This window comes from Dermacentor silvarum, chromosome 7 (assembly GCF_013339745.2).
Source record: "Dermacentor silvarum isolate Dsil-2018 chromosome 7, BIME_Dsil_1.4, whole genome shotgun sequence".
Classification (NCBI taxonomy): Eukaryota; Metazoa; Arthropoda; class Arachnida; order Ixodida; family Ixodidae; genus Dermacentor; species Dermacentor silvarum.
In genome coordinates, this window is record NC_051160.1 from 139,226,191 (window position 1) to 139,239,675 (window position 13,485).

Consider the following 13,485-nt stretch of genomic DNA (forward strand, 5'->3'; position numbering starts at 1 on the left):
CCTCCGAGCCGCCCCCAGAGGCACCGGCAACAGTCACCAACGCCGCGCGCGTTCGGTGCGAACGCGGGCGAAACGACGACGGCGTCGACAACAGTTCTGCGCGTTGCTGGTGCCGCTGCATGTGCAAGTTTATACAGCTGATAAAACTACTGTCCTTACTTCGTATAGCTCTCTACTAATTTGCTATCGCAATTGATGCTTCGCCTTTCGGGTGAAACTGCGACATTTTTTTTTCTACACGCGGACACGACCATTGAAGAGTGAGCCCTTAACAGCTTCGCTGTAAAAATATTGTGCAAAAATACGACCTCTGTGGGTCAATAGTCTACATCATACTGTCTCGTTTGTTTGCATGCAGTTTGGTCGCACCAAACTGAGTTTCTACAGACATGCGTATGCATTGTTACAAACAGACGCGCACACGAGGTCGCGCTGTCGATGATTCGCCCTTCGAGCGAAACTAATTATTGAAAGAGTGTGCACATACTATATGAACTTGGATTTATGAAGGTGCCACGAAGCGGCTACTGCTTATTAGAATACAAGTTTCACTTTTGGGCTATCACCGATTTGTCTGAAAGAGGGATCAACCAATTTTTTCTGGGCTCCTTTATTCACGCAGCATTGAGTACACAGATTTGGTACGACAAGTTTTATCAGGTGTAGCGTAGCTCCCGAGCGACATCAGGTTGGTCGATGTAGCAGTAGCCTGAAACTCATGTTCGTGCCGCACTCCGCGATTTTAATGCTTTGGCATTGGGTGCGTCGAAGTGGAAAAAAGTTCATGTGAAGTGTCGGAACCCGGTCACGTGATAGAGGTGGAGAGGGGATGGGAGAGCTTATAAGATATTTTATTTATTTATTTATTTATTTATTTATTTATTTATTTATTTATTTATTTATTTATTTATTTATTTATGTGCAGAGTGCGACGGTGGTCTGCTCGCTACCACCATCAGTTGTCGACTGACCATCTAGGGATGTGGTGAACGCGGTTTAAATCACGGATCTGGGACCTCAATGAGGTGTGCCGTAATGCTAACGCATTTCCCTCGCGTTTACCGCGAAATTTCCAGTCACTTTGTTTTCGCTAGTGATTCTGCTTTGACTGTTTGGCTTACTGTTGAAGACATTCATGACCAGTGCATTCCCTTTAGGCAAAAAATGCTCACTAACCCATGATGGTACTCAGCGTGACCTGTAACAATCTTTTCAAGATACCATCAAGGTGCTCAAGGGTCAAATGAGTCTGCCACTATCGCTCAGTCGCACCCGTTTCGGTACAAATGTCATATGACTTCACATTCATTTACAAAAACACATGATGCAGTAGGAGTGTTCATTTTGTGAGTCCTAAGATTTGTGCGGCCAAGGGACGCATCTTGGCCTTTTGCGCCTTCCCGACGGCCGTCCTCGGAACCTTGGGGTCGTAGATGAAGTAACGTGGAATCTTGAAGCGAGTGAGCTGCGAAGCGCAAAAATAGCACCGAAATAGACAAATTAGCGCATATAACGAGAAGAGTCTAAAACTAATACATTAAAATGAACGACTAAGAGAAAAAGAGAAAGCAAGCGAACGGAATAAGCTGTGTTTGCAATGACCACGCAGGGACATATAATTCAACCTTGCGGGATTAAGAACTCGGCGCTTTAGCATTGTATATTGAAGAATAATTAGCCAGAAAGCAAAGCAGCCTACCACACCTGACCTGTAATTTAAAGCCTTTTGCGGTCATACTTTCTTTCTTTCTCTGGGTTTATTAAAGGCAATTTCGGTGCGGTCATATGGGACAAGAAAGCGAAAATTTTGAACACGACAAAAATTACGAAAATAGGAGAACATATAATAATAATACATTGAATTTGGAAGTGCAGGAGCGCTATAACGTAAAATGATTCCAAACTGTTTTGACTCCAAACTCCTGACGTCAAATTTACGTAACCACCGACGCAAGCATCGGGCGGCGACTCGCAGCCTTGTCTGAGCAACCCAATCAAACGCTCTCCCCGTTTATAGGAGGTCACCTTTGTTCGTTTTCAAAACCAATAATATTGTCTACACTCAGCAGTTTTTCTTGTCTAATTGGCTGAGAAGAGGCGAGGAGCACGCTCTGGTGGAGAGGGTGTCGATGGGGCCGAGCCAGCACAGTGAAAATAGATAACCGCATGAAGAGGGTGGTGCCGGCTTCTCCGATTGGTCCGCTTCGCCTTACTTAGCTTGCGGTGGCTGGTCAAAAATCGCGGCGGCGTGCAACGGAAGGATAAGAATGCCGCTAAAACGGATCCTCAGCAAGGAAGAGTTGGCAGAGCGTTGTCTTATGCTTGCCGAAAGTGCTCGATAACGTTTTACTGCCACGCAAAAATGTTTCTCATGCGCAAATAAATACATGCTCACCGGCAGGTGCGAGAAGCGAGGGCCTGAGCGATCGGTGGGCAGCCACCTTCTATTCTTTTTCGGAAAGGGGCAGTCTGTGGCTATTCAGAAAAATTTGCAGTTTTGTTCGGCATATTAATGCATTTTTTTCGCGTACACGTCACTATGACGTGGTGAGCTTTCGCGGTTTTGTTCGGTCGCGTGACAGACAGGCGAAGTGGGCGTAGCCAGAAAACATTGGACCAATAGCAGAGGGCTAATGGTGAAAAGGCGTCAAATCAGGAATAATTTTTTTTCTTTTGTGCAGTGTAATCATGCATAATCATTGTGTACACGTTATATCAGATGGGGATGCCGCTATCATGGTTTTCGTGACGTCGCGTAACAGACAGGCGAGGTTGGGAGTGGCCCGAAAATGTTTTGACCTATCGTGGAGGGTGATTGCAGAAATTGGAATCAAAACAGCTTGGAATCAATTTACGTTATAGCGCCCCAGGTCAGATGTATAGAGTAATACTACTGAACAAGCACTTTTGCAAGCAGAGCGTCTTGTTTTACCTTAAACGCACTCTGAACAACAATACGACAAGCTTGAGAAGAATAATACAGAATCACATGAGCTGATGTACATATTACAACTACGTACGGCAGTAGCAACACTAAAGTATAATGAAAAATTGCAAACTCAGCCAGTAGGAATCAGCACGTATAAGAATAACATTCGGTGCATACGCTCTCATATAAGCAAAATGACAACCACAAAGACACAATTATGTATATAAAAATGTACAATATACGGCATGCCCGAAATTGACTCCAGATCGTACGCCTATTGAGACCGAATTCTAAAATTACAGCATATTTCAAGGGTTATTTCTACGCAAGAAAAAAATAAACTTACCTAACGCTGATTGATGACATGAGAATATTGCATAATTATTTCTTGTCCATTTAACGCGAAGCAATTATTTGATAGAATGAAGCATATCTCAAGTTCAAATTTGTTCCTTTTGTTGGGCTACAGCATGAAGTACACCTAAGTGTGAGCATAATGTTTCACTTTTTTGAGCAAAGTTATTTACCTTTCCTTCGGAGTGCTGTCTCAATTCTTCATCTGTGACGTTGGCTTTCTCTTTGAGTACTATCCACGCACAGAGTTCCTCCCCCATCCGGTCGTCTGGTACACCGATCACCTGTCACCCCAATGAGGTTTATCTCACAAAACTGCCCTGTTTTAATCTGCTATTTACCTTTGTCATCACCAATTGTTGTTAAGGCAGTTTGGAAAAAGACTACATCCTCTACGGTTGTTTATAGATATATCGTTCTTACGACTAACTGCCTGCATAACAAAGAGGTTATTTGGTATCTCCTTAGGAAGCTTCCTACAGTACAGAAAACCAAGAGTATCCGCACATATCGCATTTGAACACTAACCGAAGAAACAAAACTGACGCTTTCGGCTACCAAGGTTAATATATGATCTTGGTATATTGACGAGAAAGTTTTGTCCACATCTCAGATCTTTGTCTTTCTCTCGCCTTACTAGTGGGGTTATGGGACAACCCCACGGAATATCGGGATAATACACAGTGAATACACAAATAAAACTGCGGTTCTTATCGAAAAAGAAATCAACGAATTGAAATATGTCGTTCCCATATGATGAATAATCGATGTAAATCTGCCTTGTGATACCGAATTGATCGAAAAATGCACATAAATACCATAAATAAATAAAACTGCAAGATTCGCACATACTTTAGCAGCCTTAGCAACACACTGCATCATTATTTAAAACAACCTGCTTCCTTCCAGCGGCGCTGCATTCTAATTGTAATCAGCTTCATATAAACATTTCTAGAAACACATAGAACCTACTAAGCTGGAGACGGCAGCTTTGCTCGACTGGTAATCAAGTACTTTAGATAAGATCGCCTTTTCAAGTAGGAACATTCATTAATTAAATTGAACGCTTGAAACTTCGAATTTGTTATGGTGCAATTGATCCTCGCGGCATCAAGTTTAGCGAAAATGTGTCGAACTAAAACGTCTTGTCTCACCACTCGAAAGCTTGTTGGCGGGAAAACTCAGGGAATGGTCAACTGAGAGTAAATGGTAACATATAAACGTTTACTTATATACGAAGCGGTGTTGACCCAAACTGATTCAGTAGTGTTGTGGCACGCCCGACTCTCTCCCATTGCTAGATGCTCGCCTTCATAGCACGACTCTTACATCCTTCGACTTTCGAATTGCTCCCGTGACGTACGCGATGGTTGGAGCCCGTGTCTAGTTACGCAACGATCAACAGATGGCGCAAGCGCGCCTATGCTCACCCCTCAAGACGAAATGGATAAAGTGGGTGCAAGTTTTTCTTCGGCTGTTTAGTTGAAGGTGGGGGGATGTGAAACAAACGCCCTTGATTGTTTGCTATCTAAATCACGCGAGTGAGGGATTTATTGTGATAATATTTGAAAGAGTGGCAACTCTTGTGTGATCGGCTTCGCAACAAACAATAGACCTTAGTTGGATAGCCTGATGACGCAGCCGTAGCAGAAATTTGATCTAATCACTGTTTTTGGATCACTGCTGGCAAAAGCGGCGCAAGCATTGAAGAGCCGCAAGCATTGAGGCGCAGCATGTCCATAGGGAAGAGCAAGAGAGGCTCCCAGCTGCAGATCACGCATCATACATGACGTGTTCAGGGAACAAATGATAATAACGTGAGGTTATAAAAGACACAAATATCTAATAATGCACATTTCGTAACCGTGCTTAAAAACAACCGGCAATATAGAAAAGAACACACCACACAAATCAATCTCTAGGCAATACAGAATGATTCGACATAACAATAACACAAAAGGCCATACAAGGTGCTAATACACTGAAACAAAGTCATGTCCAGTAAAAAAAGGTTATTAAAGCTTTCAGAGCTTAACGCTGTGATGAGCTTAATCATGATACTGAAAAGACAATTATCAAGGGTAACCACCGTTTCCTTGAAAGCACATCTTTTCCGTTCAAACTCAGGACAGATTAATAGAACGTGCTGTAAATTCTCCCATGAATGGCCGAACATGCAACAATGTATAGCTGAACGACGTGTATGATACCAGCTACCTGCATACGCCACTTCTATCCTGATACCATGAATTAGAAAGTCTGTGCCACGACCAGCACCACCAGAGATCACAAATTGTAGATAGGGGTAAACTCTGTACAGAAGACTCTTGATTACGTTGACGTTAAATCGGTAAACTTGTGCTCTAGATTTGCATAGTTCTGTTTCAATGTTAGCATCAGCCCTCGTGATTTGAGTTGAGGTGAGAGGAGTGGAATGATGTGCTTCTCTAGTCATTTTGTCGGTTGCACTTTTTCTTCTATACCGACATTTCCACGAATCTATTGCACCTTAGTTGGATAGCCTGATGACGCAGCCGTAGCAGAAATTTGATCTAATCACTGTTTTTGGATCACTGCTGGCAAAAGCGGCGCAAGCATTGAAGAGCCGCAAGCATTGAGGCGCAGCATGTCCATAGGGAAGAGCAAGAGAGGCTCCCAGCTGCAGATCACGCATCATACATGACGTGTTTTTGCGGCGTGAATACGCTGTGTCGCTCCATTGCTTTATAGCTAATCGCAAAAACGTCCACTTACATGTCAAATAGGTTCTGCAGGAATGTTCTCAATATACAGATGTATTTTGATCAGTGAATATTTGAATGTTGCCGCAATGGATACCGCTAAAGACTGTTTTGTAAGGTTATATAGCAAACGAACACTTGAAAATTATCTTTTTATTCGCATTTTCGAATAGAATCATTATATCAAGATCAATGGTCCGTCATGTCGACCTGACAGCTAACATGTTTCTTGCGAAAAAAAAAGATATATTTTTGCTCAAGGTTCTGCTGCTATCAACTCTGAACCAAATGATATTTTCGATTAAATCACCATTTTCTGCAATGTCTTCAAGCCCAAAGATTGTGTAAATAAGTTAATAAGGAAATAAATATACCAGACTCTCATGGACGGCGGGATGGGTGTTGATCACTTCTTCTACCTCGGCCGGAAATACATTTTCTCCACCTCGGATTACGATGTCCTTGATGCGGCTCACGATAGTCACGTATCCGTCTTCATCCATTACACCGACGTCACTGTGCACAAATATGAGATAATGGCGATGCATTGCAATGATTGCAAGTTATCTTTTTCGAGAAGGCAGGCTAGCAGATTTAGCGACTCAAGAATTACATCAGGAGCCTTACTTACCATTCGTATTATAAGTATATGATATTTTTTCACTGTCTGAAGCTTTGCTGGATAGATCTGGCGGTACGTGTATTTCTAAGCTTCCTGAAGCGTATCTCAATAACGACAAAATTTGAGCCATTGTGGTCCGCTTTGAGCGCTTCTCAGTGCCTGTTATGATTGGGCGCTCGTACATTAAAAATGCACATTCAGACGCTCTGCAAGAGCTATTTTATGTGCCTGTCTCTGGGCGCTCACACATCAAGTCAACTGAGTTCCTCCTCACCTCATAAACTACGTTTCTCTTTCAACAAGATTAGGAAGAGTGATGGGACGAAGGGACGCTAATATGCCAGTTTATTTGTTTCAGTGCTCTAAAGGCCCGTGTATATAGAGTAGCGGGGCGTCTTTTTTTTTCCCTTTCATCATTCGGCCCCAGTAGTCCAAGCCCAACTAAGCACAGTACGAATGCATATGCGAACCTAGTTGCAGCAATTGTGCATGTCTACCTGTCCAACCTGTATCTTTCCTGAAGTTTTTGGGAAATATTTTGAGGCACGCATGGTCCTTGACAACTCAAACGGAACACGTTTGCTCTGAAATTCGGAAGATTGCGTGTCTCCGGTACCCCATCGAATTACTGTATCCGCTGGAAACACAAATGCGGATATCATATTCTTTAGCATACAGTGCACTGTGATTTGGTATCTCTTAATTGCTTTTATTTTGTTGAAATACCTGACGAAATAATGTTGATTGTCTTCTTAAAAGCATCTTAAAGTTTCTTTTTTTATGACTTACAGATGAACCATGACCAGAGTATATTTTCATGCCTGAAGATGCCGAATTTGGATTCGTTGCTTAAGGAAACAATTGTCTTCAAGTGCATCTTGAGATAAGATTTTTTCCCTTGCATAGAAGCCTCACCTAGAGCTGCGGCCCTATACCACGGACACTCTTGTATCCTGTGCTCAGTGAACGTTCAATACCAGGCAGTCAAATCAATCCGGAAGCATTCGTTACGTCGTTCTTTATATACTGTCTCAGAACCTTAAACCCCCTGAATAACGCCCGAGACACTTCTTTCCCACACTTGCAGACGTTCAATAAAGATTACTTATTTATAGGCAGCCTACGAATCTAGGATTAGTGAAAGCAATTTAATGTCTGGCCCACCTCACTATGTTTGCGTCGCGTGAAAACTGCAGTGCTCATGTGTCAGACTTATGCCCTCTAAGGAATACAGTACTGCGTCAAATGCATCTGCTGTTAGTTTCTTTCATCAGTGTCATTGTCCGGGTTCACCAGATAACTGAAAGCAGTTGTTGATCATTTATAAGCTCCTCAGTTAACGTAATGTTCAGTTGTGTAGAGCACTGCATGTTTGTATAGGTGCGCGTATCTGCAATGCAAATACGCCTTTTCATACCAAACGGACCCTGTGCAAACTTTATAATTCACTTTGCTTAGAAATAATAAACATGTTGAATTTTATATGACACGGTACTTTTTTGTCAAATTTTCATGTTCAATGTGACTCATAAATCTACCTATTGATGTGTTTCCTAAAATGGCAAAACATTTTTGAGCACCAATGCACTATCAAAATTTATTTATTTATTTGTCCATACTGTGAGCCCTTTTCGGGCTGTTACAGGGTGGGAAATACAATCTTATAATAAAACTTTTGCATGCGCTAAAATAATTCATCAGTAATTATCTGTTAACATAGCAATTGCATACAAGGCATATATAAGTACAAGGCATATATACACTTACGATTAGTAAATCAACCTTTCCAAATTGGATTAGGCACTGCTTCTCTTGGGGTAAAACTTAAAACCTTAAGCCGAGGCTAACTGAATGTGACGCCATATATACTCAGTTTGGTTTTCTTTTTTTTTCCTACGTGCTCACAGAATAATGTCAGCATTACTAGACCCGAATCATTGAGGCAGGATGCGTAGGTATTTAACTTTGCTTATATCAATGTACGCAGTTTTGAAAGCGCTATTTAGGGCCCGCAAATAAGTACAACGATGACCAGAATTGTGAAAGTATATTTTTTGCTCATTTTCAAATTTTCTGACAAATTGCTGTCACAAGAAGGAAGCGGTCTTTTTTCAGTTTTTTTCTCTTTTTTTTGCGGTAAACAAATCTTTCAGTTGACAAAATGCTTCAGTCCAATAGCCCCACATCTCAGAAGCCCAATATGCTAAACGAATCAAGAACATGGTTCATTCTTGAGAGCTGCGCGCAACTTAAAACCGCTCAATTCTGTGTCATGCGACGCTCCCAGCATGGAGTTTGGATAAACCCAAGCTCTTTTTAGGTAAGTCTATACGCCAAGTTAAGGACCGCACAAAGAGCGATGAAACGAAAAATCTTAGGAGTAAAGTTAAGAGACAGGAAGAGAGCGGTGTGGATCAGTGAACAAACGGGGATAGCCGATATTCTAGTTGACATTAGGCGGAAGAAATGGAGCTGGGCAGGCCATGTAATGCGCAGGATGGATAACCGGTGAACCATTAGGGTTACGGAATGGATACCAAGAGAAGGGAAGCGCAGTCGAGGACGGCAGAAAACCAGGTGGGACGATGAAGTTAGGAAATTTGCAGGCGCAAGTTGGAATACGCTAACGCAAGACAGGGGTAATTGGAGATCGCAGGGAGAGGCATTCGTCCTGCAGTGGACTTAAATATAGACTGATGATGATGATACGCCAAGCTCATTAATCCGCTCCTAGTTGACTTAAAGTATAATTATGCGTGGAAGCATTTCCCTGCATTTTTATTCCTATAACAGAAGGCCAAACATTAGAGCCTGCTGAATTGATACATGCGTATTTAAAAATTTCCAAAAATAGAGGTTAACAGGAAGATGGAGGCGTGGAGTGATTTGTCGTATTCCAACAAGGAATGTCGCTGGAGCCAGCAGCCGAAATTATTGGCTCCAGTCAGTGAAGTTCTAATGTGAAGTTCAGGGGAAGTACTTGTTATAATCAGAGTGAAGATAAGTGCTCTTGTGGAAACGTTGGCTATCGACCTTCCTCGTTTTATCTCAGTTACTCATACGCATTTGGAGTGTTATGAGGGGGGGACGTGAAGCGAGAACGAAGATGTGAAATAGAATATCACGCAAGTGCAAGGATGCATGGGCACTGCCACTACAAAGTTGTGGTATCTGCAGCTTCCATGTGAAATGTGATAATTATGGCATGAAAATGCGGTAAAAGTGTAGTCAATTGATTACAAAAACGTTAAAATATATAGTGTTTTAGGAGTAAAAGGAACCCTCACCTGAGTAATTATTATATTCTCATTAATTATTATTGACTTATCGGTGCTGCCTTTCACTAAGTTTTACGCAGTAATCCCGTACAAACAAGGCCTAATGCCATAACATTAACTCGACCACAGTGCGCCTGGACGCAATTCGGGACCGGCCACGTGGTCGATACAAGCCAACCGACAGCTCAGACCGTTGGCGGAGCGAAGAAAAGGCATACGTTAATGGCAGAACTTTTTCCAGAGCTGCAAATGGGCCCTAGTATTTCCGTGTGCGTAGCACCCACTCTGTGACGCGCTTTAGCTCGAAGCAAGCAGTTGCAGCGGGAAGGTCGTGACGTCTATGATCGCTTTACGTAAAGGCTCCGAAAGTTGTGCGGTTTCTTCACTCACGCTTCTCCCTGCAATCAGTCATTTCTTGACAATCATAACTTGAGTGGTGGTTCGCCGGTATTATTGGTACGACGACATACTATTCTAAACAGCGCGAAAACGTGACAGCGCACATGTGATGCGTTCCATTATCTTAGTCCCGTTATCGCGCTCTTTGTAATATGTCATGTTTCGAGATTTACATTCAGGAGCTGTATGTTCACCTCGAATATTTTGAGTAGTGTGTAGGCCATTCCGCTTTCACGCACAATTCATCGCATCTCGCAGCCTCTTGTAGATGAAATGTCTAGTGATTTTAGAGCTATATTTTTAGTCTTTCCCCAGCACCATTTCTAATCAACTTAGAAATAGGGCTGCCCCTGGAGATATTCTGCCGCTTTGAGTTTGCTGCCAGCGGGAACAGAAATGTGTTCCTTTATATAACCCTTATCTGCTAGAAAAAAGAAAACAATTCAACCCCTCCCTCTTCTCACCAAATATATAGCGCCTGGCGCATAACTAGCGTAAATCAAAAGTTGAATTTTTTATATTTTCGCGCACCTTATAATACAGTGAAAATAGTATTATTGGCTAAACAATTCACCAATGCATTGAGCGCTGCATCACCACTGCTCGAGCGCGGCTGGCTCCGAGCTCGACCATCTACTATTCGTTAACCAGTGGGTATGGCACTGGCACCGAAGCTTGTCTCCTTCATCACACTATTCACAATTTTCTTGAGTATTGTTTCCGCTATTTGGCGTCTTCCGAGTTTATGAGCCCCGAGATTGGGCTTTGAAATGCACGTCGTTTTGTTCTTGTTTGTTTGTGGTGCGCCTTAATTGCGCCTTTAATACAAAATGCGCCTCCCCTCCTTCCTCGATCTTTCCCCCCTCCGATTGCAGGATATAAAGCGTGGAAGAAAGCAATCGTCTGTTTCGCACACGGTAACCTCGCTGTGAATGTAGGAAGGATTTTACGCCCCTGCAATGTAATAGGGGGGGGGGGGGTCGGGGGGCACTGCGATTGGGTGATTTTGTTAAAAGGCCTGACACGGAATATCCCTCGTATTGGCAGATAAGCTTTCTGCTTGTATTTTTGTGTTTCTGCTTGCTCTCATATACTTTTCTGCACTTTCACCATTCGTTTACACAGGAACGAGTGCTTTCTTCTGCCATTGAAGAGCTGGAGAGCCATACGTTATTTATAGTGGGTTTGTTCTAGCCCCTAGCCTGAACAAATGTCTACTCGCCGAGCATTTTACTATCAGCCTTGATCATTTCTTCAAAAAAAAAAAAGCAGGCTCAGATGACAAATTTTTGCTCAACGTCGGCCTAACTATCCTCTTTCGATCTTACGTACGTTATGTTGACATGTGTGTTGCCAATAGAAAGGACGCCAAATTACTGCTCGGGTAAACTGTCCTGCATTTCCATTGGCTGCTTGTTACGCCCAAGTTATTTCTTTGTTGCGATCGATGACCGTACCCAGTCTTGTACCAGCCAGCTTGCGTGATGCATTCCCGCGTCTTCTGCTCGTCATTGTAGTAGCCAAGGAATACGTTATGGCCTCGGCACCAAACTTCCCCAGGTGTGCCTATAGGCTGCTCGTGGCCTGTTGCATGGTCTGCGATCTTCACCTGTGCGAAAACCGTATTGAGAGACACATATTGTACAGCGAGACAAAGATATAAGCGGACCCACTGCTGCGGCTTATAAAGGAGCCTCGCGGTTCATGGATTTCTGTACAGAAATGTCTAGGTTTTTCAAGGTAAGAACGCCATTCAGGCTAAACTGATAGGAAGACCAAAGCAGATGCACAATTGTGTGCGCCCACATTATTGAATAACTGATTCAGGAGGTTTCAGGTCTCAAAGCAACATATGCTTGACAGACATTGTAGAGGAAAACTGGGGATAAATTTTCACCACCCGCAGTTCTGTTACATGCACAAACTTTTCATACACCACCGTTTTTGTATTTCACCTACGCCAACATACGGCCGCCGAATCCGATAGTAGAACCAACGGTCTACTGCTCAGCGGCAGAACAATGTAACCTCTGAGCGGTTGCGCAGTAACCTTATTGTTTATAGTTTGAGTGCCTGCCAACAGGTGTTAAAGCCTTGGTAACAGGTCACTAGTATATACAAGAGCATGAACACAATAAATTATGTACACAGAACCGCATTTCCACCAATATCGCATGCCAAAGTAAATGTGCAAGGCATGAATTTCTATAAGAAACTTAATAAAAAAGATATAATTGCTGAACTAATTTGCGCCAAACATTCTGTGCGCCAACTTTACTCAGACACTCAATTGAAAACATTGATGTCAGATGGCGTTGAAACATGCTGGAGCTGTGTCGTGGGGCAAGTCAGAGAAAGATTAAGGTAAAACACGTAAGACCACCTTTGGTTTTCAGTGACAAAACCCAAAACTGCAATGATGGTAGTAACATATGATAATCAATCAGCTCACGGGCCACTTGTCGCAAGAGCTTTAAGTCACGCGCGAGTCTTTTGTCAATCAAAGCAAACATGTTTAAGCCAAGTAACAGTCTTGAGTAGCCATGGTGAAGGCGTCGATGAATATATCTGTCCTAGAAAGTGCCAACGAATCGACGCTGGACGGCTTCTATTAGGCTACTTTGAAGGGCACTAATATATTTCTGCACAGTCGGGGCAGCAGTAAGGCACAGTAGGTGAACATAAGCTACTATATAATATATCAAAATTTCACTAAAGCGAAAAGTAAAGCTGCAGCAATATGAATGAAAAAAAATTACCTCTAATAAGAATGAAGACAGTCGTGCCAAAGATTTTCTCACAGTTTTACTTGTTTTCAACGATCATCGTAGTGGTTAACCACTCACCTCTAAGTAGGGCAAGGGCCGGCCTACGGTGTGCATTTTCTTGTCTTCTGGGTCGTCGTCGAACACAACTGTAGCCGCCATGGTTAGCTCCGTTGCGCCGTAGCCTACCTGTGAGGACATTACGTCAAAGTCAGAAGATAAAAAAAAACTGCGGCCTTGAGGAGGCACGTGACGGTACGGATGGGATAGAGAAAAGCTGACGCTTGCCGAAAAAAACACATGCATGTAACAGTGTGCAGTTATGTTTAGTTGCATATCACTATTGTCTGCGAAAGATCGGCCGAGATTGACTTAGTTGGAAAGGCAGCACGTTCAC

The 13,485-nt window shown here is 42.8% G+C and overlaps 1 protein-coding gene across 17 annotated transcripts in view; it reads right to left on the reverse strand.

Moving 5' to 3' along the window:
• Window positions 1–211: 211 nt before the first annotated feature.
• The window catches only part of LOC119458481 (medium-chain acyl-CoA ligase ACSF2, mitochondrial), a 574,759-nt gene continuing 561,485 nt past the window's right edge, over window positions 212–13,485 (reverse strand). For 6 of the 17 annotated variants that reach the window (XM_049671248.1, XM_049671254.1, XM_049671255.1 and 3 more), the window contains 5 exons: window positions 13,170–13,277; window positions 11,781–11,932; window positions 6,399–6,540; window positions 3,457–3,567; window positions 219–1,465 (listed from right to left, as the gene is read on the reverse strand). In XM_049671248.1, the coding sequence (XP_049527205.1) occupies window positions 1,340–1,465; window positions 3,457–3,567; window positions 6,399–6,540; window positions 11,781–11,932; window positions 13,170–13,277 (639 nt within the window). In that variant the 3' untranslated portion in view covers window positions 219–1,339. Of the gene's footprint in view, window positions 1,466–3,456; window positions 3,568–6,398; window positions 6,541–11,780; window positions 11,933–13,169; window positions 13,278–13,485 lie in introns of all 17 variants that reach the window. The other 11 variants (XM_049671245.1, XM_049671243.1, XM_049671244.1 and 8 more) reach the window with 8 other exon arrangements.